General features: G+C 55.4%; 8 protein-coding genes across 8 annotated transcripts; 4 read left to right on the top strand and 4 right to left on the bottom strand.

Moving 5' to 3' along the window:
* Positions 1–154: 154 nt before the first annotated feature.
* LTHEOB_1732 (uncharacterized protein) lies at positions 155–1,404 on the bottom strand (the record flags this gene model as incomplete). The annotated part of the gene is made up of 2 exons (XM_035510466.1): positions 155–554; positions 611–1,404. 2 exons carry the CDS (start codon positions 1,402–1,404, stop codon positions 155–157), a joined length of 1,194 nt encoding a protein of 397 aa, XP_035366242.1.
* A 3,146-nt stretch (positions 1,405–4,550) lies between these two features.
* Positions 4,551–5,326, top strand: LTHEOB_1731 (Competence damage-inducible protein; the record flags this gene model as incomplete). Its single annotated transcript, XM_035510465.1, has 4 exons — positions 4,551–4,664; positions 4,751–4,825; positions 4,903–5,083; positions 5,139–5,326. The coding sequence occupies 4 exons, from the start codon at positions 4,551–4,553 to the stop codon at positions 5,324–5,326; spliced, it is 558 nt and encodes a 185-aa protein (XP_035366241.1).
* Positions 5,327–9,017: 3,691 nt separating this feature from the next.
* Positions 9,018–10,076, top strand: LTHEOB_1730 (uncharacterized protein; the record flags this gene model as incomplete). Its single annotated transcript, XM_035510464.1, has 1 exon — positions 9,018–10,076. One exon carries the CDS (start codon positions 9,018–9,020, stop codon positions 10,074–10,076), a length of 1,059 nt encoding a protein of 352 aa, XP_035366240.1.
* A 228-nt stretch (positions 10,077–10,304) lies between these two features.
* Positions 10,305–10,766, top strand: LTHEOB_1729 (Aldehyde-activating protein; the record flags this gene model as incomplete). The annotated part of the gene is made up of 2 exons (XM_035510462.1): positions 10,305–10,625; positions 10,680–10,766. 2 exons carry the CDS (start codon positions 10,305–10,307, stop codon positions 10,764–10,766), a joined length of 408 nt encoding a protein of 135 aa, XP_035366239.1.
* A 194-nt stretch (positions 10,767–10,960) lies between these two features.
* Positions 10,961–12,230, top strand: LTHEOB_1728 (Aldehyde-activating protein; the record flags this gene model as incomplete). Its single annotated transcript, XM_035510461.1, has 2 exons — positions 10,961–11,873; positions 11,983–12,230. The coding sequence occupies 2 exons, from the start codon at positions 10,961–10,963 to the stop codon at positions 12,228–12,230; spliced, it is 1,161 nt and encodes a 386-aa protein (XP_035366238.1).
* A 720-nt stretch (positions 12,231–12,950) lies between these two features.
* LTHEOB_1727 (uncharacterized protein) lies at positions 12,951–13,211 on the bottom strand (the record flags this gene model as incomplete). The annotated part of the gene is made up of 2 exons (XM_035510460.1): positions 12,951–13,130; positions 13,191–13,211. 2 exons carry the CDS (start codon positions 13,209–13,211, stop codon positions 12,951–12,953), a joined length of 201 nt encoding a protein of 66 aa, XP_035366237.1.
* Positions 13,212–15,156: 1,945 nt separating this feature from the next.
* Positions 15,157–18,103, bottom strand: LTHEOB_1726 (Transient receptor potential ion channel; the record flags this gene model as incomplete). Its single annotated transcript, XM_035510459.1, has 3 exons — positions 15,157–17,552; positions 17,604–17,762; positions 17,812–18,103. 3 exons carry the CDS (start codon positions 18,101–18,103, stop codon positions 15,157–15,159), a joined length of 2,847 nt encoding a protein of 948 aa, XP_035366236.1.
* A 2,867-nt stretch (positions 18,104–20,970) lies between these two features.
* On the bottom strand, positions 20,971–21,636 carry LTHEOB_1725 (Serine threonine protein kinase; the record flags this gene model as incomplete). The annotated part of the gene is made up of 1 exon (XM_035510458.1): positions 20,971–21,636. The coding sequence occupies one exon, from the start codon at positions 21,634–21,636 to the stop codon at positions 20,971–20,973; it is 666 nt and encodes a 221-aa protein (XP_035366235.1).
* Between the last annotated feature and the right edge of the window lie 2,631 nt (positions 21,637–24,267).

Here is a 24,267-nt window from a genome sequence, read left to right as displayed (position 1 = left end):
GTGATCCAGATAAATAGCTATTTGCAGTGTGCTTGGCTAGATGACTTTCAAGTTCTGAGCACTGCTCAGACTCTATACCCAAATGGAGTTCGCCTTTTTCATACGGTCCGCGATCCTCACGCATCTGGGGCATTTACATTGAAGTATTAACCACCTAGTTGCTCTCCGTCGGATGAAATGCCTTGTAAACCTGCAAGGCTCCTTCTGCGGATTGGATGATGCCGAAAAAGATAGTGAGCACAAGTACCATTATAGCGATCCAGAAAGTGTACCATTGCGGGCCACTTCTTCTGTCCCACCACCACTGCCGAAATGTCTGCGGCGTACCCTCATCGAACTCCTGCTTCAAAATACATATCCGGTCTTTCCAATAGTAAAAGTTGTCTATCAAGCGATCTTCCGCCCGCAAGGATCCGTGCTTCGCAGCCGTCGGATCGAGACCGTGCTCGTATCGATGCTTCTCGTACCAGAGCCGGACTTTGGGATCAGAAGACGGAAAGAGGAGGTCAATGGTCTTCAAGGTCTCGTGTATGAGGTCCTGGCGTAGTATGCCGCTACAGATGTCAGGATTACGATCAGAACGGTGGGGGCTGCAAGGTCCATCACTAACCATTTGTGATTCTCCAAGAAAGCTACATGATGGAAGAGGCAGATCTTCTTGTCGAACTCGCACATGCGCAGATGATCGGCAAGGTTATCGGTCCATTCGATCCGCATGTTTGTGAAGCGCTGCAGGTTGCGAGCGTTGAAAACTTTCTCGAGCTGTATGGCCTTCATCGACAGAGTCGGCGTCTTGTCGAAATACCGATGGCATGACTGGCTCAGGGAGCCGTCTGTCCACGTCAGTCGACCGCAGGGGCCCACGCCGATATCCAGCCCGCCGAAGTTGATCATGGTGAGCAGTCGCGCAACAAGATCAATGGAGCCATAAACGCTGTCCTCTTCGGCGGCGTCAGCATCCTCCTGGGGCTTCTTCAGCGTCACCAGTGTGTCAGGCGCAATGCACGAAGAGCTTATGCTGATGGTATCGTCGTCATCGTACGGCGAGCACAGCCTGTGCGCTACGTCATGGCGAGTGTTCTCGGGGTCTTTGATCAGCGAGGCGAGCTCAAGAATGTCGCGGTGTGTGCGGACAGAAACGTGCTTGCCGCCGTCGCGCAGCGCGTGCGTGCACTGGCCCAGGTAGTACTCGAAGAAGCGCTCGCAGACGATGCGCTCGTCGTCGCTCTTGCCGCCGGTGGAGAGGATGGAGTGCTTCCTCGCCGTCACGAGAGCCTTCTCCGCGCCGCCGCGTGGGGTGTTGCCGGGCGGGGCCCAGAGCTGGCGCACAAAATCCAACTGCAGGTCCGCCGGCAGAGTTTCGATGATGAGGCCGTCGAAGGGGTGGAGCTCTTCGTGTGACATGAGGGTCTCAGCCGTCGAGGGGAACGACTGCGCGTCACTGCTGCAGGTGCTGGAAAATGTGTATCGCCGCTGCAAGAATAATGACATGCTCGTCTTACGTCCAGGTGGCCCTGGAGGTTCTCAGCCTTGCAGGCAGAGGGATGGTGAAAGGAAAGACTGGTTTGGTTCAAACATCATTTTCGCTTCCCTTCGACCCGGAGTGACTCTGGCGTTCCGTGTTCTAGGTTTGCCTCGGAGCTCTTCACTCGTTGGAGGAGGGGCGTTGGTGGGAAGCAAGGGATGGATTATACCCGTTGCGGTCGGTAGCCAAGAGAGGGAAGCCGGTTTTCCGACGCGGGTTCTTTGAGAGCAGCAGCGAACAGAGGAGGTTTTTCTGTTTGGATGTCGGAGAGTTCCCTTCAGGTTTCGGGCACCCCTCCGAGAGTCGCGGGGGCGTTTGCCACTGCATTTGGCAACTCCTTGACAGTTTCCGTCGCCATGACTTTCACGCGCCGTCACCGCGAGTTATGAAGGGTACGTTCGCTCGCTTGATGACGCGCCCCCGTTCTCGACTCGAGCTCAGGACCAGGTACGAGGAGCGAACGATCGAGACTTTTTGGATTGACGGGGACTGGGCACATGTCAACTACCATGATGATGGAGCGAGGGTCCGCAGGAACGATCACCGCGCTAACCAGCACCTCGGCCGAGTCATACTGCAGTTCCCCCTTTTGGCTAGGTGCAAAATCGCTTTTTTCCACGATACCATGTGACTGATGGGCGATCAATGACGGGACGACGGGGATCTTTCCTTTTCTTCTTGTGTCTTTGGACAAGATTTTGCAATGACAAGGGGAAGCTGGATGGGCCGGATCCGGGCCCAGCCGCTTGGTTTACCTCAGTCGCACAAACCAGGGACGCGGTATGTGCAGTTGCCATGGAGGCGGGTGGAGCGTGGGGACGGGTTTCTGCGCCTCTCCACTTGGTGTGGAGGGTCCATCGATGGCGCTGCTATCAGCCGCAAAGACGATGGAAGTTACGGGAGTAAACTCAGCGCATCCCGGCGCGCGGAATCGACCATAACCCCGCCACCACGGTCCACGGGTAAAAAAAAAAGTTTGATAGGAGCTGAAGAATGGTTGTCGAAGCCTTCCCGGCTAGAGCCGTGCCGTGCGTCCAGCTACAGCTAACTTCTTTAGGAGGAAACACAGCGGCTAGGAACACAATAGTGGAGTTGGCAAGAGCCGCGGGTCTCTGGAGGTTACCGACGTGGCGATGCGCGCATAGAGATGGGTGGGCGCAGCATGCGAGAAGAGAGAGCTGAATTGCAGCCACAACGACCGTTGCTCACTGAAAGGTGGAGTGGGCAGAACACGGCCGCTTCCGGCAAGACGAGATGCGCAGCCCACCGAATCAGGTCGAGACCAGGACCCCATCACCGCTGCGCCTCACGCTTGAACCTTACGTAACCTCGGAAGGTATCGTCGACTCCACCACGGCAAAGCACTGAGCTTGATTGCCGTAGGGAGGTTCGTTTAGAGCGATTGAGATAGTTGAGGGGGATTCCTCGACACCGGAGATCGATGCGCCATTCAGCCACCCAGGCAAGTTAGTGGACCGGTGAGCAGGTCGGTTCAGCCAGCTTGGAGTATCACAATAATTCACTGGGGGTGAAGAGAAGTGGGATCTACCTCGTCTGCGCGGCGCGAGGCTCGTCTATCTTCCCGCGTCCTGTGTCACTCGGCGGGTAGACGTTCTGGGCGAAGATTTTCGAAGCCTAGCCACGAGCCGCAGTTTTAGCTTGCCAAATAAACGCAAGTCCTGGCGACAAGCGACGCCGCGTGAGGCGGGAGGCAGACTGGCGGACATGGCGCTCAGGACGAGAAGGGGCTGATGCTTCCTTGCGCTAGAAAGAACCGGAGCATGAACCGAGAGCCCGAGCTGTGGCTTGCTTCTTCTTTCCAGCAGCGCATATTCGTCATCAGCTGTCACTAATCAGCGCCCGCATATGAGGGATACCCTTGCGATAGCGCGAGTGGGGACGTCGGCGCAGCATTTGGAGCGTTGCGGACATGCAGGCTAGCGCGCAGCCCGAACAGGGACCCAGGTACGAGGCAAGCTGAGCGTTGGAACCAACATGCAAGACATCCTTTAAGATCGACGGGGATCTTCTCACCTAATTAACAACCTCCTAATCGCGGACGACGAGGGGGTGCCGCCGAGGGGTCATTACCGTAAACTTATTCCCACCCGCACGCCTTCGCCTCCGCATGTAGATTGACGCCCATTGCGCAGACCATGCCCGACACACGGCCTCCCGGCGCACAATCGAGATGCTGCTGGCGTTGCCATAACGAGCATGGGCGCGAGATGAATGGTCCGCATCCTTCCAGAAAACCTCCGATCTGATCGACCTTCACTTCCCGCTCCCGTCCCTTGGTTGAAGGATCGTAGAGGCTGGACCCTGCTGTGCCCTGTGGCGGAGTGAGTGACTGGTTGAACCGCGGTCGGGCTGTCAAGAAAGGGACTCAACCACATCTCGGCCCTGTCATGAGAGACTTGTCATTTCCCCGCAATCAGGAAGCAGAGGCTTGCGCGGTCTCTGACCCATGGCGCTACGGTCTAGAATTAACGGGCCGGGCAGCGACAAATTTCGTGTTGTCCTACGCGCTGGCGCTCGTGGTTGGCTGGCCAGCCGGCGGTCTTTCGCGCTGCTGGCCCGCGCCTCACTCTCTTTGTTTCCTAACCGTTAGAGAGATGGCGCGGTAGACGGGCCGTCAGCAATGCTGGGTCTGGCACGCGCCGCCCGTCATTGGCCGGGATGCTCCCTGGTAGGCTAAAGGGAATGGCTATCTAGCGGAGCCATCGGAAAAGGCGGGAAGGCTGCGCTAGCGGCCTCAGATGGCGGAGATATGGCCAGGGGCCGGATGGTCTTCCCCAAGTGCTAGCGTCGTTGGAGTTGGAGGGGGCTTGCGTCTCGTCGCTTGTGCTGGATGTTTGACTGTATATATTCCCAGCGTATACCTCTTGTCCCGCGCTCTACCATTCTGCCTTCCCTCTCTGTCGAAGCCTCTCTGGTCTCTCGTCCTCTTAATTCCTTCATCAGTCTCGGATCTATATCCCCGCAATCTCGCGCCATCTCCCGCCCCGGCCATCCATATCCAAAAATGCCTTCCAAGGTCCCCGAAGCTGTCTTCCCTCCGCTCGAGCTCCGCGAGATCGTCTATGAGATTGTCGACTTGCTTAAGGATAGAGGCGAGACTATCTCTTGCGGTGAGACGGTAAGCCATCCACCTCCCATTACTCGAGGTTGCCGGCGATTCGGATGTAAAAGGCTTAGTGGCTAACGCCTTGTTCGCAATGACAGGCCGCAGGTGGTTTGATCTCGGCAGCGATCCTCTCGGTGCCCGGTGCGAGCGCAGTGTACAAAGGCGGCCTTACGGTACGTAACAACCGCGCCATACCCCCCGTAATCATCAATTTTTGTGGGCCCATGGGCTGATCTTCGAAACCTTCTAGCTCTACACTCTGGAGTCTCGCCTCGTGTATGGCGGCTGGACGCAAGAGCAAATTGACAATTTCACCGGCCCGTCGATTCACTGCGTGCTCGGTCTCGCCGAGCATGTGCGGGGGCAGCTGGGCTCGACCTATGCCGTGGCCGAGAGTGGGTCGGCTGGCCCTTCGAACTGGGGCAAGACCGGTAGGTGCCGGGCGAAAGGCTGAATAAACATGGCTTTGTGCTGACGCAGGGACAGACAACATGAAGGCGGGCTACGTTGCGTTGGCCGTCGCGTCGGCCTCGGGCTGTGTGGAGCGGGAGATCGAGACGGGGTTGGTGGACCGCGACGCGAACATGGTCCGGTTCGCGGTCGAGGCATTGCGGCTGGTCAAGGACGTGATACAGGCCGACATGGCCAGGTTCTCGGGGTGGCTGAACTGCTGAGCGACTTCTCTTTCTTTTCATCCGTTCTTGTTGTATGATACCGCGCGTTGCGTATAGCCACCCCCCGCCCTTACGATACCGAAACATCCATAATGCGAATAGTTTGACTTTTCACCTTGCTTTTTCCCGCACCCGCTGCTCCCGCCCGATCAACAGGCGAGAGCCCGGCACGCGGGATGCTGTGACGAACCCTACTGCATGAACGACCTGACTCGGCCAATTGGAGAGGCGAGCGGACGCGGGTTCCCGAAACCTTCGTCTAAACTTCTGTTGGAATGATCGTCTCCGCGGCGATCTGATGAGACAGCATGCAGCATGTGCCCGATGCAGCTGAGATTCGGCGCTGCTCCTGGGGGGCGACTGGCGTGGCGCGGCGGCACCTCCAACGGCCGTTGCGAACAGCCGGCGGGGCGCCGGCTCACGGCCATGGAAGGCTTGTCATCGCCGGCCTTGACACGGCTAAGCCGTTGAGTAAATTGCGCGCGGTACGATGGCTGGCTGACGGATGCATGCGAGGACGACCATCACACGGTGATGAGTTTCTTGTCGAGTCAGGGCATGCTGCAGGTAGGCACAGATCGAGATGTCCCACTTTCCGCAAGCAGAAGGATGCGCGGCTTGTCGCATCCTGATCGTGAGGGACGCGTCCGAGGCGACTCAGGCACCGTGTGTGTTGGTGGCAGGGGGTGGGTAACAATACGGCATCTTGCCGAGAAAAAATGGGGTAGGAGCCGCATCCAATCGCACCGCAGCTTCCGCAGCATCGCCCTCCGCGCCGCCCTTACTACTCACTCCTCGTCTTCCATCGCCTCCCTCCCTCACCCATGGCTCGTCAACCCTCGCGACAGGCGATCTCGCGTCGGCCAGGTGGAAGCTAATCCTCGTCTCGTCGACGACGACGGCGAACCGATCTTCGGTCCGACGGCGACGCTCGTTCGGATGGTGATCGCCATGCGACGAGCTTGGCCCCCATGTCGATCCAGCCCGACCACCAGCTGGGGTTGATGCTTTCTCCCGCGCTTCTTGTTCCGCAGGCTAACGTCATCCGGGGCACCTTTGACTTTATCAACATCAATGCGCAACAAACTTTGGCGAGCGCGACAGCGGCCGCCCAACGACCGGATCCTTCGAAAGAGCCTCAGGAACGGCTGATTCAGCCCGCAACTTGCAAACGCGATGCAGGGTCCACGGCCAGTGACGTGCTCGCGCTTGTGCGGGTACCGCGTCTAGCGTTTTCTTCGACGAACCGCATTGACGTATGGCCGCGGCTGGGACCAAGTGTTCGTCGTTTCCATGCCTCCAAACCGTAACGCTCGTGTGCTAGCCTGCATTGGTCGCATGCTCCGCACCGCCCGATTAGCTCTAACTTCAATGATGATCAACCAGGCAGCAGTCCCGCCAGATCTGCAGCGGTGATTGATGTGCAATCTTTGAGTTTTTCTTTCCAATGGGCTATGGCCACATCACTCACTTTAGGTCTTACCGCCATTCTTCATGCGTTGCGTTTCAAAAATTCGCCGTCGTCCTATCGGTCCGGTCAGTGCTGCTCATTCGGCTATTCTACAAAGGAGATTGCCGAAGCCGCGTTTCTACGGCAGAAGGCGCGTCGAACAACCAACCCTTGCTTCCTTGCTTTGAGAGGGTCCAAGACATGTGGCTGGAGCTCCACTCCATCTATCCTCCGGCAGATGTATGCTTTCCGCCGCCACGTAATAATTCTCCGAGCAGTTTCCCCGCCGGATTCACTGTTCTCCAGACGCAGTGTGAGCGTTGAAACATGGTTCCTACGTGTTATGCAGCTGCTTATCTCATATTGATGTCTATGGATGTGTCAGATTCGGAATCGAGTTTCATTCAGTCTTGTATAAACAGTCAAAAAGCAATAAGGATGTAGGCTCGCTCAAGATCAACTACTAGGCCTAGACAATCGTCACACTACACCGCTATCTGACATTTGATGTGCAGTCGTCGGTCGCTTCGGATATAGAATCTGATGGATTTTCCTCGGTTGATCGCAGCATATAGAGGGACTTTCCGAAGACCCATTCATAATACAACATCTGCTTCACCGCTGCCAAACATCGGCCCCTGCGCAATGTGGAGGGCCGCATGAACACCAGCGGATATGCAGGAGTTGGTCCAAGTACCGGTATCATTTTAACAAGGGCGGTCATCGTCATGAACCGCCGAAATTGGAAGATTGCCCATCTCGGACACTTTCGGAACTTCCTCCGGGTCCAAGCGGCATCTAAGATCTCAACCCAATCTTCCTCCATCAGAAAAAAAGGACTCTGTTGTTGTTCAGGAGGACTAGTAGCTGGGCGGTCGTGTAGATCACCTCGGTCGCTCCATGGTTTGGTTGATCTAGTCTCGCTCGGCTCGTGACAGTTGGCTCTTGCGTCGTTGACGCAAGTTCGCTAGCGATACATGACCCAAGGCAAGTGATCTAAAGTGGAATTAGAGGCTAAATACGAAGTTCAGGGTTGTTCATGTAGTAATAGGAGTAGTCCCGATGGACCAGGTGCGCTTGTGCCTTTGAGAGAGAACGACCAGCCCGGTCGAACTGCCGGCTCTGGTTATAACGATCAAGCTCCAGAACGCTCTGACCGGCTGAAATCACTGACAGCGATATTCGTGATAACATGGCTGAAATTATGTCTTTTAAAGAGGTAGTGAATGGCATCAGGCACAAAAAAGGCTGCTACATGACATTTCAAGCCTCTAAACTGGGTGCATGGTAGTTGTATGCAGATGAGTAGGTGGGGCTTATAGGTCCTATGATCGCAAAAGTGATCAGACGTTCGAAGTTGTTTGCCTTTGCCACTTTACCTCTTTCGGAACCCTGCAGTGCCGCACGGCCATTTTTTACTTTTTATTTTTACTTTTTGCTTCTCATTAACAGCACAGTGCACTGCCTAAAATAAGAATATCGTAGCCATTAGTGACGGTTTAAAAGTCAGTCGGAGGAGGTACATGATTCGTTTTTGTTACTGGCTCGTAACTGTGAGGCGGGTTGAGGCTAAATATGCCGTCAGGCCGCACGCTTCAACTTCTTGTCAGTACAGAAAACTGGGTTCGTCGGCCATACATTCCCTTCAAACGTTTTTATTTTTGGGTCTCCCCGGGTTGATTTTGCCTGCTCCATCCAGTGTGAAGCTCCGAGATAATTTTGCAATAATGTTATCCAGTAGTCAAGGGATGTTGCTTCCGTTTTCGGCTTTACTTCTACTATAATCGTTAGAAGGTCACTGTTGACGAACACCATTTTAAGCTTCTATTCGGACGCTGCGATGCCTTTTTAAGCATGTGCAAGCTGCCGTGTCGTTTCGAACGGCCCCCTTGTGTTATTACTGAGCAGCGATATAATACGGCATTGAACCCTGACATCCAACGCACGCCATGATGACGGGTAGGTGTCGTCGTCCAAATATGAACGATCGAACCAAAGAACTAGCCCAGGGGCTGGACGGAACCGTCTGATGCTTGTACAAGAACGGAAATGTTCTCTGTTGTATGCCCTTGCTGAACGGCAACAATATCCTATCCCTTGAGGGATTTGTCGAGGTCAGCTCTCTTAAATGACAAACCTCCAAGCCAACAATCCTCCACAAAACAAGAAAGAGAAATTAGTAGAGTCAAACCGAAGTTCTTGCGTTGTGAATATCAAAAGGAAAAAAGCCAGTGCCGAAACATGCGCCTACTCTACCCTTTCGCCAGCCTCATGGCGCTCGCCAATGCGGCTGGGACCGACTCCGAGCACGGCATCAACGCTCCTACTACTCCGAACCACGATCAGATGAGCATATCTCACGACACATCGTATAATACACCCTTTCGCGTCCTTCATACCGTCATAGGGACCTCTACCGTTTGGCTGGACGACTCTTCCACTGAGCTGGATGGTTCTTCCACCAAGCTGAGCGACTCCCAAACCAAGTCGAGTGCCTCTTCCACCAGTTCCTCTTCCACGGCCTCTTCCGCCTCCATCGCTACTCCCTCCTCGCCCACGCCACTATCAATCACGAACATGACCATCTACAACAACGACAAAGACAACGACGACGACGGCAGCAAAACCATCGACACCCTCTGCACCAACCCCCAGGCCAAAAGCACCAACCTCCTCACTAACGGCAACTTCTCCCTCCCCGGCCTCGCCCCCTGGACCGTCACGGGCAACCTCACACAGCTCCCCGGCAGCCTGCCCAGCTGGGGCATCGACAGCGTGCCCAACAGCGCCTCGTCGCTAGCCTTTCTCTACCCGTCATCGTTCGACCACCCGGACAGCAACGACGTCGGCTCCTCGGCCGCCGGCGACACGACCAACGCCTTCTACGCCAACGTCCGGCGGCCGCGGCGGCGCGAGGTCACGCTGTCGCAGGAGTTCACGGTTTCGGATGGTCATCACGGCGAGAGTAGCGGTAGCACGAATGGGCTGCTTTATTTCGGGGTCAAGGTGAGGGCGAGCAGGCCGAAGCCGCCAGCGACGATGGAGTGCGACTACTACTTCTCCCCCGGCGGTGGTGCTAAGGAGCAGGTGATGGCGTTGGCTTCGGGGACGGTGCCGGTGCCGACGGTGAGGGGATCGTGGGGGGAGTGGAGCGTGCTGTTTGATGGTGGTAGTGGGGGTAGAGGAGCGGATGCGCGGCAGGGCGTGAGGTGCAGGATTGGAGTGGTGGAGGGTGATTTTGACGGGAATGAGGACGTGACGGTTTATCTGGATGATGCTGTTGTTGCCGGGTGCTCTTAGAGTGGGGTGATGTGTAGGAGGATTCTTCCTTTCATGACGTTTTGGGAAGGTGCGGAAAATTTCAATTTGAGTTAGTAGTCCATGATAAGGGAGGAATTAGACAGGTGGGATTGCGGGGTACGAGTGAAAATATGATGATAGGTTCTGGTTCCTCGTTTTCACATTCTTCGATATCAATTCCCAAGTGAACGTTCACACACCCGACTCACCAACTCACCACCAGCTACCATGGGCTTCCCGGAACCCACAGACGAGTGGTCGCAGCATAGCGGACACTGCCACTGCGGGGCGGTCCGCTTCAGCTTCAAGCTCTCGCCGCCGCTCTCGAAATACCCAGCAAACAGCTGCAACTGCTCCATCTGTACGCGCAACGGCTACGTGGTCGTGTACGCGCAGAAGAAGGACTTTGAGCTCCAGACGCCGCCGGACGCGCTATCAGCCTACACGTTCGGCCTGCAGAGGTCGTGGCACAAATTCTGCAAGACGTGCGGCAGCAGCGTCCTGATTGAGGTTATCCCGGGAAAGGGTCCGGAGCTGATTGGCGTAAACGTATGTGTCCCCTGTTCATTGCTGTTTAGCGAAGGGAAAGCTAAGATGGCACAGGTACGCATGCTGGAGGACTTCGACATGGACAAGCTGGTGTTGAACAAGCTGGATGGAAAGAGTCATGGGCCGGAGTACAAGGTGTAAAACAAGTTAGCTTGCAGACTGCACGAACCCTGATGTCTTTTGTGGCCCTTTGGCGGCTGGTGCGTGGCCAGCTATCTGCAGCCCTACGCGGATCCGCGTGGCCGTGCACCTCCGAATTTCTTAGCATGTAGCTTCAATCATCTACCATCAACCAACTACTCCACACCCCCAATCCACCATCTCTCGCCTCCTCCATGATAGCAATACGCCGCGCCCCCAATGGCGCCTCCCACGCCCTCTCTTCCCTAGCGCGCTCATCCCGCCGCTCCCCGCCACACCCATCCCGCTTCACCGCCGCCCACCGCCCCGCAACGACGTCAACACCGCGCTTCTCCTCCACGACAACATCGTCCTCAACCGACCCCTCTTCGAAACCGCCACCACCATCCTCTTCTTCTACCACCCCACCACCGCCTCCGCCCAAAGAAGAAGAAGCACAACAGCAACAACCACCCAAAAAGAAACGCTCCCTCCGCCCCCTCATCTACTCCACCCTCTTCCTGGGTGCCGGCCTCGTCGTCGGCAACATCGTCCGCTTCACCGTCGCGCCGCCGCCGCTGCCCGACGCCGGCACCGAGATGGACGAGGCGCTGCAGGGCAAGCTGCGCGAGGAGCTGGACCGCCTGCCCGTCGTGCGCGAGTTCGCGGCCAAGGCGGCGGCGGGGGCGGCAGACGGTAGCATTGCAGGAGAAGAAGAGGCTGAGTGGGTGGAGGTGGAGCCGTGGGGCGTGGGCATGCCAGCGTCGTCGTCGCCTTCGTTGCTGGCGACGGCGGCGGCGGTGCTGGGTGGAGGAGGAGGGCGGAGGGACAGCGGGGTCGTGTTGGTGGAGGAAGAGGAGAGGAAATCGCAGGGTGGTTGGTTTAGCGGGTGGGGCTCGAGTAAGAAGGACCCTGTCGTTGCCATATCGGAGACCCTGCTGGGAGACGAGAAGCATATGGTCTCGCAGACGCTGGCTGCGATGAAGGGATACGGCCCCGCACGGCGGTGGGTCAACCGCGCCACGCGGGAGTCGGTGACGGTCTTTTGGGTTGGCGGCGGGTTGAGTGGGTGGCCGGGCGTGGCACATGGAGGCGCGCTGGCGACGGCGTTTTGTGAGGCGTTTGGGAGTAAGTTTTTGTCTGATCTTCTCTTCATCTTGCCCATTTCTCTTTCGAGGAACAGCTGCGTAGATGGTGAGAAGGCTCGTTCTTGTGAAAGCTAACGTGTATGTAACAGCACCAAGCCCCGCGAAGCTGACCCTGACCTACCTCGCACCAACCATGGCGAGCAACTTCTTCGTGTTGGAGGCGGCGCCGTCGCCCACACCTGCCCCGAGCACTGACCTGCCGCCTCAGAAAGACATGACGAAGCGCCCTGTGCCGAGCGAGGAGAGGCCAGCTGATGGAGGAGAGGAGTGGAGTGGAATGCTGAGAGCGGTGCAGGGGAGAGTGTGCGTGAAGGCGACAGCGGTGGTGGCGCGGTGAGGATGGTGGCCAATTCGGACACGGATACCGTCTAAAAACGACGAGGTCTACTCTCTTTCGGAGAGTACTACGATACGATGGGAGAATCCCTTCAACGTTGCTCCATTCGGAAGCATGATACGACCGGCACGCCTCAAGGCGAAGCAGTCCCGTAGGGGGGTGTACCAAACAGATATGCCCGCGCGTACGCATAACGACGACACAGGCTAGACAAAACAAGAAGCACGAGGCAGGTAGGCACGTCTCAATGTTATAATCACAAACACCATTGGATCAAGCAATTTCATGGACTCGTAATCATCATTGTAGGCCTGAGCTACTTCCATCGACCATGCAAGATAAGCAAACAAGAGCAGAAAAGAAACTCCGATGCTACCGCATTGAAGAAAGAAGAACGGGGTATTGAGGGTATCTTCTTCATCTTTCAACCATCCGCCGCATGCAACTTCTCATTCGCACCTCTTCCACCATGCAAAACTAACCCCCGGAAAAGAAAAAAAAGGTTGAGATAATACACTTCGAATAATCGAAACCAGTCGGATGTCGAGTGGTACGGAGTTGAATCGAGGTGTGAGGCCGGACCGTCCATGTTGTTCTCGTGTTGGCGCAGGATTCATGCCGTCGGTCGTTGAGATTGAGCGTGTCGTTATCGTCCTCCAAACGGCACAAACGTGGGAACAATCAGGCGGCCCTTCGTGGGCTTTTCCTCACACCTCGCGGTTATACGTGACTTGTCGTCCGCATGCGGCGCCGGCGACCGCCCATGCGGTTGCAGGTCAGGCAGCCGATGATGATGTCGAAGACGGCGACGATACCGTTGATGATGGCCTTGATGATGCCGGCAATGCCGTTGACGACGGCCATGAGGGCCGCGCCGATGGCCTGGAAGACCGACTTGATCTGTTAGGTGAAGCGTTAGCAAGACTGCTCGGAAAGAATGGACTTGTCATGGAGACGTACGCAGGACACAACAGCGCCCATGGTGAGAGTTGGAGGTGGGTGTTTTGATGGAACGTCAGGCGAAGGGTGATGTTGTCGTAGTGGTCGCACTCGACAATTAAGTTGTTCTTTGTTTGTAGATGCGGTTGGTTGGAATGTGTGAAGCTGAAGAGGGAAAAGGTAAGGCAGCACGAGAGGCTCTTATAAACCAAGACGCTTCGCCCGCGCGCCTTCCAGACGTGCAACAACAAGCAACATAGTTATGACGTCGTGCTGGCAACAGGGCCCAGGTCTGCCCTACAGCTCGGAAATGACGCCCGCAGATACCGCACGCACGCACGCTCGCCTGATCGAGATAAGCTCATCGCCGCTCCACTTCCCGTGCAAAAAATCGCCATCGGGATCTTGTGCGAGCGCGAGAGCGGGTATGCGGCGCAAGGACCCAAGAAAACCCCATGACCCATGACATCGTGCTACGTCTTGCTTTGTCTTCGCTTCTTCTTGTCTCGGGAGGGCGCACCAGCCACAGTCGCAAGCGTTGTTTCTCGCAGCCGCGCGAAGGAACAGGAATCATCCATGCGAGCGGCGGCAGTCCAGACGCCAGAAACAGTCTCCAAATCCTGCTTTCGACCCCGACCCTGACGCAATCCCCGCGCATCGGGCAAGATGGGCTGCCCAGATCCCTGCACGCCAAAACACGGGCTCGGGAAGAATATTGGTGTCACGAAGTGGCGTGTGGCGTAATTTTCCTCTCTTCTCACTCGTTTGCAGCCACAGGTTGTCGTTGATCGCACAGAATCCCGATTGCATCGCAAAGGGCAATCGCGCATCTCCCACGGACGAAAAGAGGCTGTGGCTAATGCAGTTTCCCTTTCCGGCGCATGCTTTTACCCCAGCTCTGCCGCTCTACCCGTCTAGGCCAACCATTCATGCAGAAACGCTAACGTGCATCCCACACGCCTGATGCAAGTACTTGCCGTGGTGGTCATCATCATCGCATTCCGCGGAGAGCCAGAACGGCGATGCGCGATGTGAGAGCATCCAGGCCGAGGGTGAAGCGAGGGGAATGACGTCACATTCGCGAAAGAGCCCCGTTGCGTCAGCAAGGAATCCCTGCCGCAGGTCTGGGAAAAAGGGTGCTTGGAGGTGGGGCCCTTGCGCAAGCAGGCGTGCACTGACCGCTTGCAATCGGGTCCGCAACGTTCGTTCTTCTCTCCCATTCCTTAGATCTCGTGTGAAATACAACGCGTGACGGCCTAGAATCCACCTTGCTCTCGTCAGCCGCATCTTGTTTAGTCTTGGCGCTTTGTCCGTTGTCGAGGCCTTCATCAATGAGCAACGGATATGCATCATTGCGAGAGGAAGAAGTAAGAGAACCGATATCTGTCCAGGTTGCATACTTGATTCCTGCAAGATGGACGGAGAAATGCATATCCTTCAATCGCTTCACCATGTTGCTTGATCGATTCCGTGTCTCATCTTGAGTATTAATTCACCAAAACATCACCACCGCCGATCAATTAATCATCTCGCCTCGCTAAACGTTTTTATGGAAAGCCGGTTGTCCCCATCCCTTCCTCGTCCCAGTCGACGAAGAGAGAAGACGAAGCCTCGCCATACCTGCTACATATCTTCATCGTATTATCCATCGTTCATCCACCCTCTTCCGACCATTAACAACCCATGTCAAATGATTGAAAGGGAAAGACCATGGAAACCTCCCATGCTGAAGGAACGGGATTATGCTGACGTGGATTTTGTGGGAACCGGCCGACTCTAATCTTGCGCCAATGGATATGCAGATGCTTGAATAATCAAAGGTGGCGCCATGCTGTGCCTCCGATGCAATGTAGTATGTGTGTTCCCCATGAATAACCCGTTTCCTACAAACTCCGCGTCCTTGCCTAAAATCGTTCGCACAAATTTGCGTTTGTTCATTTAATCGTTAATTCATATCGTCAAAGAAAAAGAAAGTTCCGATCGCACTTTACGAGGTTGACTTGCGACCAGCCGGATACTGGTGCGGCTCTACTGGCGAGATGGCATCAGGAGACTCCTGGTAATCACCCTCCTCGCGATGCTCCGTAATTTGCCTGTTCAGCTGCGAAAGCTCGGGGATCCCGGTTGGTGTACCCATGCGCGAGATACGGTCAGAGCTCCTTGCGGTCCCAAGACTGGTTGCTCTCTGTCGCCCACTGCTGCTGGCTCGGGTGCGTGGATGTCCGTGGCTGGTGGATCGAGAATGGCCAAGGCTGTTTGTACGCGAGTGACCACCGGGCATGGGCTCCTGATCAAGGTCCATATCAAGGAAGTCGCGTGAGCTCCAGCTGGCACGGTGCACACGAGCCGTGCGGGGTAAGCTGGTGTACGACATCTGGCTCATGATGCTAGCCGGGCGTCTGCGGCCTGCCGGAGTCGGTGTACCGTCTTCACTCGTCCTGGCATTTGCGAGACCCTGCAGTGTCATTTCGGATCCACGAGGGTCATTGCCGATGTCAGCAAGGAAATCAGGGTCCTCATCTTCAATCTTGGCAACCCGGCGCACTGAAGACACGTTGAAGCCTACTTTGGGTTCTTCCGGTGTTGGTGGAGGAATCACAGGCGCTGGAGGTTCGGGCGGAAGGTCTTTCATCGCTTTGTCCATGTGCGCGAAGTATTTGTCGCGAAGGTTCCTCCAATTCCGCGGCCTGAACTCGTCCTTCTCGCGGTGACGCTTCACAGACATCCAAGTGGAACAAGCGCCCACGATGATGGAGATCATCAGGAAGATGGTCAGGACTCCTTGGATAACGATGATGACAATGCCGATGACAGTCGTGGTGATGCGTGCGATGTTGAAACGAATATCGAATGCTGCAGAGAGGGCCACGGTGGCGACTTTGCTGAATCCCAGGAGGTAGATCATCATGGCGTTCAGACGCTGAGACTCGAATGGGCGCATAATTATGATTGCAACGAAAGCCAAAAACTCCACTACGAGGAGGCCGAAAACTTGCACCAACGGATGACCGGATGCACCCGCGAGAAAGCAGGCCCGGACGAACTCGTAGAAGAGCCAACAGGTGAAGAACCACCAGCGAGTACGTCTAAAACGCGAGGCAAGCCATCCGAATTTCTTGGTATACTCTTCGTCTTCGTGCACGGATTTCTGGGTCTCTGGGCTGTTGTGAGAGATACGCCAAAAGGGTAGGCTGCCAGCGTAGACTTTTTCCTCATCGTCCTGAAGAGAACTTGCTCTGGAGAAGCGGAACCAGGGGATGCAGCCGAGGACTCTTCGACGTTCCAGATTCAGACGATCCGGCTCAGAGACGTAGTTGCCAACTCTCACCCGGTAGTAGCAAGCGTATCCGGCCACGCCAAACATGCCGCAAAGGAAGATGGCGAACACGATTGCAGCCACGGCCAGGACTCCGGGGGCGCCCTCGTAGGTGAACTGGAACAGGGTGAGGAATATCATGGCGAAAAAGCCAATGAAGAGCGTTCTCAGAGTGGCCAGCACCGTGTATCCAAGCCAGTGGGACCTGAAGTATGTGAGACGATCCCTCCTGAGAGCCTTGATGCAAATAAGCCCCTCGACGAGCCATTTGAATGCAACAACAGAAGCTGCGACGATCACCAGCAGGATCAGAAACCAGAGGAAGCCGGTCATGAAGGCATTGGAAGCCGGGATATCCTCTTGAGCTAGGGTGCCAGCGAATCCCGAGTAATTTCCAGGTAAAGGAAGACCGGGCTTGACAGGATTGCCATACCAGTCATAACCATCGCTGCTACCGGCAAGTGCGCGCTTGGAAAGAGCTCTCTCGAGACGGGGTGAGTGGTGATCGAAGATGTCTTTTCTCCAAAGATGCATGGCAGCCTTCTTAACAGTCTTTTTGATAGCTCTCCGGTAGATCAAGGAGATGTCGTAGCCACCACCGATGTTGCTGTTGTCCGAGTCAGGACTTGCTGCACCGACAGCGGAGGTATTTCCCATATTCGAGCCAATGAAATTGTTGATGGAGTTCTGCATGGACTCGGTGTAGATCATGCCGGCAGACCATGCGTAGTTACTCCAGAATGCGACAAGCACGCTTGGCCAGTTCATAGACAATGCTCCAGTGAAGAAGATGTGCTGCAAAACAGCAAACACCACGAAGATCGACATCGAGTGTGCGTAGTGCTTGCGCATTGCCGGCACATCACTTCCATATATGGCAGTAGCGAAGGAAGCAACCAGAGCGATGAACGCGAATATTCCCAGAATCGATCCGACGGCATACGGGTGTGAGAACGTGGCTCCGTTTGTGATGACTGCAGAATAACAGCCAATGAGCTGCTGTGTGGAGTTCGCAAAGATGCGGAGGATTGCTTGGCCCTCAAAGTCCGGAATAGTGTATGCAATACCTGCTTGGTATCAGTCATCATGCCATGAATCATGTGCGGCGATCATCTTACTTGGGATATTCTGGACATCGGACTGCGCAACTGGAATAATTCCGCTTGCTTCGATCGAGACGTTGTTTCGCACAGGGCAAAGGCTGTCGATGTTGGCGTTGCAAGGGTTGAAAATGAGCTCGAATTGGCTTTCACCGTAGGCGTAGACGGCAATGTACACTGCGCCGGTCAGCACTCGGAGCCATTGACTACCTAGCAAATCACTTACTCATCAACCCTTCACTCTCAATGTTGGTATCGCCTGCCAAATGGAAAAGCACGGTCATGTTGTCCTTGTAGAAAGCGGCGTCGAAGCGAGTGACATTGATGCTGCTGTCGCCCATGCAGTCCCCAAAGTCCGAAGTGTACAGCGAGGGCTGGCGATTGTCCCTGACCAGGACTATCTCGCCATCGACGGTAGCATCGACGTAGGTGACGCCGTCAAGGACGGTCTGGGAGAGGGCGATTTGGAGAAGCGAGAGGAAGGCGAGCAGCGCTAGCCATGGCGACCGTGGCTCCATGGTGTCCGTGGGGATTTGGGAGACTCAGGATGGTCGCATAAAAGCCAGAAGTGAGAGTCGGAAGCCGGCAGAAGTAGGTCGCGCCCAGGCTCGTACCCAGCCACTCGGGGCGAATTGGCGGCCAACGCGAGGGACCAAGGAACGCCTTTACGACGCAGGGTGAGGTGGACAGCGCAGTGGCCAGAGGAACGAGAACAGAGCGCGGGGGAACGGGGAGTGCGCAGGCACGCGGAGGGTCCAGGTCCGGGGTGAATTTGCGCGGATTGCGGCGTCCAGGCCGGGAGCGTAAGGAGTCTTTGTGCTGCACCGGGTGAAGCGGTGGTGCGCTTTTCTTTGGGCAGTGATGCGAGCAGGGCAGCGGCTTCTTGAAGGGTCGGCGTCGTGCTGGAGCAAGCTCGGACGGGATTGAAGCGCCGCACCGCGCCGCACCGGGGCTCTTGCGGTGTGGGACGTATGCGGGATATGCCAGAGCACACTATCGCGCAACGATAGGCGCGGGAAGGTGCGGAATGGAGTTCGCGGAAGGAACGAATCCCGGCTCTCGAGCGGCGGAAAAGTGGGCGGGTAGCCTGTGCGTAGCGCCCTGTCAGCAGAGACCCTGGGGAACTGCGCTGGACGCGCCCGCGGCGCCCTCGCCGCAGGTTTATGTATAGTCTCGTAGCGCTGCACTTGCAACCTCGCCGCATCTTGTCTGACGCAGCACAGGAATGGCGCGCGCGCACCATCTGCCGCTCGGGCCGGCGGGCGTTGGTCTAGCTTGGAGCTGGCGCCAGCCAAGCGGGCACATCTCCCGGCGATTCTTGCCTGCCCTGACAACCCGCACTACGTGGCTGCCTCACCACCTGGCCTCCACCAATCCGTTGACTCACGCCCATCATCGCCGCCACAGGCAAGGCTCTGCTGCATCAGTGCGGCTGAGGCCAGCAGCGACTAGCTCAAATCCGCCGCGTGCTGGCTCTTCTGTCATGATGCAACGGCGACTGGCTCAATGACTTCATCCCGTTTCTGCTACACACTCATCCTGCGCCAACGGCTTCTGGCATCCGGTTTTGGACTCTAGCCTACCCCAGATGCGGCATGGGCATGCCGCCATGAGGATCATTAAGGTGCTCCATGATCGTATTGATGTTCAACGCGAGGAAGATCCTGGGGACCACTTTATTGCAGCTGAACTTGCGGCCTCCCTCAACACCGCGCAGGCTTGCGCTCGCGTCACCGCGCCTACGGGATCTTCACCGCTCCGACCACCGCACGAGTGCACACTAAACCTTGCGGCACGGACGGACCGTCTGTCAATCATGCGCGCTAACTTAACGTCGTCGTACTTTTTGCCTAGTTTTCTCAGCTGGCAGAGAGCCTTCTTGTGATTCTTCTTTATGCTTTGCGAAGGGTGTGTCATCGTACGACTGGACGCTTGCAGAGCTGCCGGCCCGATTTGACCAGCTCACCGACCGCACGAAACGTTTCAGAAATGATGCGCAGAAGAAAAAGGAATCATCGCCGGGCTCGGTGAGCTGGAGAACAGCTCAGTCGGGGTTCTCCAAGCACGGCACGCCTGGTCAGCGTAGTTTGACTAAAGCTTGCGTAAGAATTCACTCACGTCTGTGATTGGAGGACTAACACTTTGAATTTCCGTATTCAGAGCCTACGCGTTATCTCTGGCCTCGTGCGAATTTCTCACTGCTGCACTCCGCTTTCCGACTCCGATTGTCCATGGCTAAAGCCGATTCGTCGCATTCCAATCCTCACCTCCACCTCTCATCCACGGTAGAGTGTCTCATCAATGCCGAAGGATTCCTCGTCCTTTTGCTTGTCCTATGAACTTGCCATGCACGTCGCTCGATTGGTAAGATCAACGCGCACCTTCGTAAGCTTATTGCCGCAACTGGTGGTGCGCTCGTTGATGGGATACTTGCGTACCATCACATGCGTAGAGCAATCAACCAGAATATGGCGTTGGCCGGCAAGACTTATCTTGCCAACTCGGCGCAGAAGTCCAGACTCGAACATCATTGCTATGTGCGCTGCGTGCGGTCATCAGAAAAATGGGTCCATTGTTCCAGAGCCTTCACCGCCTCTGTATGTACTGATCAGCGTTTTGAGGCTCTCTCGCCACTCCGCAGTGGCTGGTAGACGGCGCGCCTGAAGAAACGCGGAGCTGAGCCGATTCGGCCCTTCCTTTTAGCCTTTCAATCCTACGCGTACGACACCTCACCACCTCCGTCACCAGCTCCTGAAGATCGTATAGGATCACTTACCCAATCATACAAAGGCCTCAATTCTATCCGCTCACCCGTCGCTCAGCTGCACTCATGGATTGAAAGGCTTCATCCTTATTGTTATGCCTTCTCAGTCACTATTATCCCCGGCCTGCCTTTTATTGCTCTTCTTCCTGATCTTTTTTGTGTGAAAGAAAATAAAAACACTGATAGCTTTTTAATTATCCAATGTTTAGTGCAGCCAAGAGTAGAGTGACAAAGCAAGTTGAGCTCCTTACGTGGAACCTCACAAGTCACATTCCCATATCTAGCATCCTCACAGCTATTTTATCCGTATTGTGCGGTATATAACTCCCACAATTAAGAAGAGTTAAATTTAGCTTTTCAAGATCAATTTTGTCATGCGATCCCGGAAAATGGTATCACGCTTTAGCGAATCTCTCGATTCTATGCACATACGAGCAAACAGCAAGGATTATGAGAAAAGAGAAATAACAAAGCTTACAACAGCTGAGATTCGCAATGGCTGCCCACTTGAGTACTAATTGGTCGATTTTTTTTAGAGCGTGCTCTCATTGGAGATCAGCACTATGTGTAACTCCTTCGCACATTCAGCCAGTAGATCAGCGGGATCACAACGGTATCAAATCATGAAGAACCTCTGAGCCTCTTTACATACCCAACCAGCGCCCCAACCGCACCCCCTCGCTTATTCTCTCCCCTCGCATAGTCTACCACATCCGGCGTCGTCACCAGATCCCCAATCCGCGTATCGCCGTGCCTCAGCGCAAACTCCATCAGCGCGTCTAAATCCAGCGGCTGCTCCGCAAGCCGGCACCACGCCGCGGCGTCCAACGCCTTCAAAGCAGAGCGCGCCCAAGTAACGCAATTCTCCTTCGGCCCCTCCTCCTCCTCCCCCTCCCCCTCCCCCGCGCTCTCCCTCCTCGGCAACGGCACCGTCTCGAAGAATCGCATCAACTCCTCCTCCTCGCCCTCCACCATCCGCCCGGCGCAGATCTTCCCCACCCGCACGGCGCCCAGGTACCGCGTGATCTCGAGGAGAGAGCTGCTGGTCTGCCGCCGGAAGATCCAGTCGCGGTCCGGGTTGACGTCCGTGCCGGCGTCGTCGAGGACGATGCCGTCGGTGACGTCGAAGCGGTGGAACTCCGAGCGGGCGCCAGTGGCGGGGGTGATGACGATGCTCCAGTGGTAGGCGGCGAAGCCGAGGCGGGCGCGGTGCTCGCCTAGGGAGAGGTGGCCGCGGTATTGGAGGCCGATGAGGATGCTGGGCTCCGAAGTCCTGAGGGATGGCATTGGTGGTGGCGGTGGCGCCGGCGCCTTGTGCGAAAAATCTCGAGCCGGTTTTTGGTGGATGCTTGATGCACTGGGAAAGGGGTGCTGCCGAATAAGATGCTGAGACGGACTTCTTCTCGGGCTGGTGATGGCCAATCAGACACGTGTGAGGGCTTCAGATTTCGAACTTGAAGGAGAGTGATAATGAACAAAATTCAGCGTGCGCTTTTGGTACTATGTTCTGGTTAATTTCCCACTAACGGCAAGTATGTCGGGCGGGTATGTCGGTCTTCTGTTGAACTAGGTGCAAACAAAGTCTTGCTGTGCCGCATCGCAAAAGTATCCGAGGATCTTCGCCTAAAAGGTAACGACGGCTACCGCGGCCCAGACTGTTCAACCTATACAAAAATACTTCACGAGCCACCATTATGTGTCCTTTCTTCCTCCACGTTCTTTTCTGCCTTCACTTCTCGTTCAATCGGTCCACGGTGCCGTCATCTGGCCTCAGAATCGACCAGAATAATTAAATTGAAACGCAATTGTTGAGGCTTGAACGAGCTGCCTTGTTCCAAATTTTCCTCCTGCAGAGAGAGATATGTTGTCAAAGGTGATGGTGATAGTGATACTACTCTGTGCAGTTGGCGGGGAAGCGGGGATGGGCATATGGCTGTGTAGGTAGTGATTGATACGTATGCGGATACGTAATGAAGCTAATATAAGGGCCTATCGGACCTTATCATTGGGAATTTAGTCTGTAGGTTGATGGCTTCTGGCATTGGGTTTTAATTGCATCGCCCGACAGAATGCGGGGACTTCAGCTTGAGGCATAGCGCGTTTGAAAGAAATCGAGCAGTTTTCCAGAAACACTGAGGCCTTACTATGGAAAACTTCCAATATCTTTCTGCATGGGCTGCTTGGATGAAAGGACAGTATCACATCTGAATGGAAAATGTGGCGGTGCTCGTGACCCGGGGGATGTTGTTGTCGTATTTGGATCGTCCTTTTCCAGGGTTTTGCGGCACGGGCCGTCTGAACTAGCTAGATTTTTGTCGTGGAGGTCTTAGCTCTTCACTACGCCGCTTTCGATATTCGGCATTTTCCCTTTATCTTTCCTTTTTTGAGGAGGGGCGGTGTCAATATCACAACAAAGTGGCGCAGTAAATGAGCCTGCCGTGACCGAGTCATTCATACTTTACCATTGCATGACAAATAATTTGATTGCAAGAGCAATGTTTGCAGGTTGTTGGACGGGTCTCCACTCTGTCAAGAGGGCGAGAAATATGATTTGAGGGCGGAGAGTTAAGAGGAGAAGAGAAGTGAAATTCAGTTATATGCTCGAAGTCTCAAGAATATAGACTTGATGCCGCAAATTAGAACATTAGCGACAGACCCTTGTGCCATACAAATTATTTCTTGTTCGCGATCGTAAAGGGCTATGTCGAGAGATAAACTCTATTAGATAATCAATACACATGTCTACCCCTATCAGTTCGAAACTCTTCGTGTAGGAAATGAAGAGCAACAAGCTGTTACGCGGCGGTTGACGTGTAGGATTCTTCCTGAGCCCAGGATTCACGTCAACGGTTAGCTTGTAGAGGCTCAAGCACTCACGATTGAATCATTGGCTAGGAGCAGACGTTGGAAAAATGATACAACCCCACATGCAACGGTGGGGCTTCCCATGAGTTGTCATCCATTCCCGCTACGAATGAAGTGCGCACAGCCACTAACCTTGATGCTTGTTGGGCTCAGGAGACAGTTGGAATCGGCGGGCCTTTTATTCGGCTCGGATTTTAATTAACTTGACGAGCCACGCGTCGGAGATTCGGATTTGCCTCATTCTTCGCATGAAATGTAGCCCTGTTGCTGAGCCGGCCAAGGCATCCGAAGTGCGGGATATCCGATCGATCAATGGATCTTCAGCAAATGGCTCCCGTGTGATTCGATAACGCCACAAACTGCTGACACGGAAAATATTGTCGCTTGTCCGAGGACTTTGTGCAGGTGAAAGCATGTTAAGATGAAGAATTCTTTGTAGCCGTAGAGAGCAGTTGATGCGAGAACACAGCACCGTGACGGCCTCGATCGAGTCCAGGGTCGTCACCGAAGGAAGCACTTGCGACTTGGCATCGGCGTCGAGACCATATTGAGGCGGTTCGGTGCGGATTCACGGCGATACGAGGTGCAGGGTCGCGATATGGGCGGGCGAGCTGAAGACACTATGCAGCAGAATGTGATGTTAAGCACATACTACAGAGGTGGTGAACGGAGCAGGGTCAAGTTGGGCGAATGCGCGGCTTTTGGCAGGCGACGAAGCCGGGCCAAGCAGACGAAAGCATGTTGTCGGCGTTGTTTAGCGAACTCCCAATCGGGAACGCTAGTCCGCAAGGGGATGGTCGGCGCTTACACGGTGCCTGCCAGCCAACCACCACCTGCTCATCTCCTGCTGCTCATCACTTCTCCACCTCCCGCCCTGCCCCATCACGTCCATGCCGGCAATGCAGGTCCTGATTCCTGCGCCCTGGCCCCGGCCTGCGCGTCGTCGTCAGTCTGCCGACGCCACCTGCGCCCGGCTCGCCCACGCTTTAGGAGCACGCGGCCCGTCGATTGCTGGCTCCACCCCGTTCTCTGCTCTCTGATTGCGCCGTCCGC

This window comes from Lasiodiplodia theobromae, assembly GCF_012971845.1.
Source record: "Lasiodiplodia theobromae strain AM2As chromosome Unknown scaffold_4, whole genome shotgun sequence".
Taxonomy (NCBI): Eukaryota; Fungi; Ascomycota; class Dothideomycetes; order Botryosphaeriales; family Botryosphaeriaceae; genus Lasiodiplodia; species Lasiodiplodia theobromae.
This window is presented reverse-complemented; position numbering and strand designations above follow the sequence as displayed.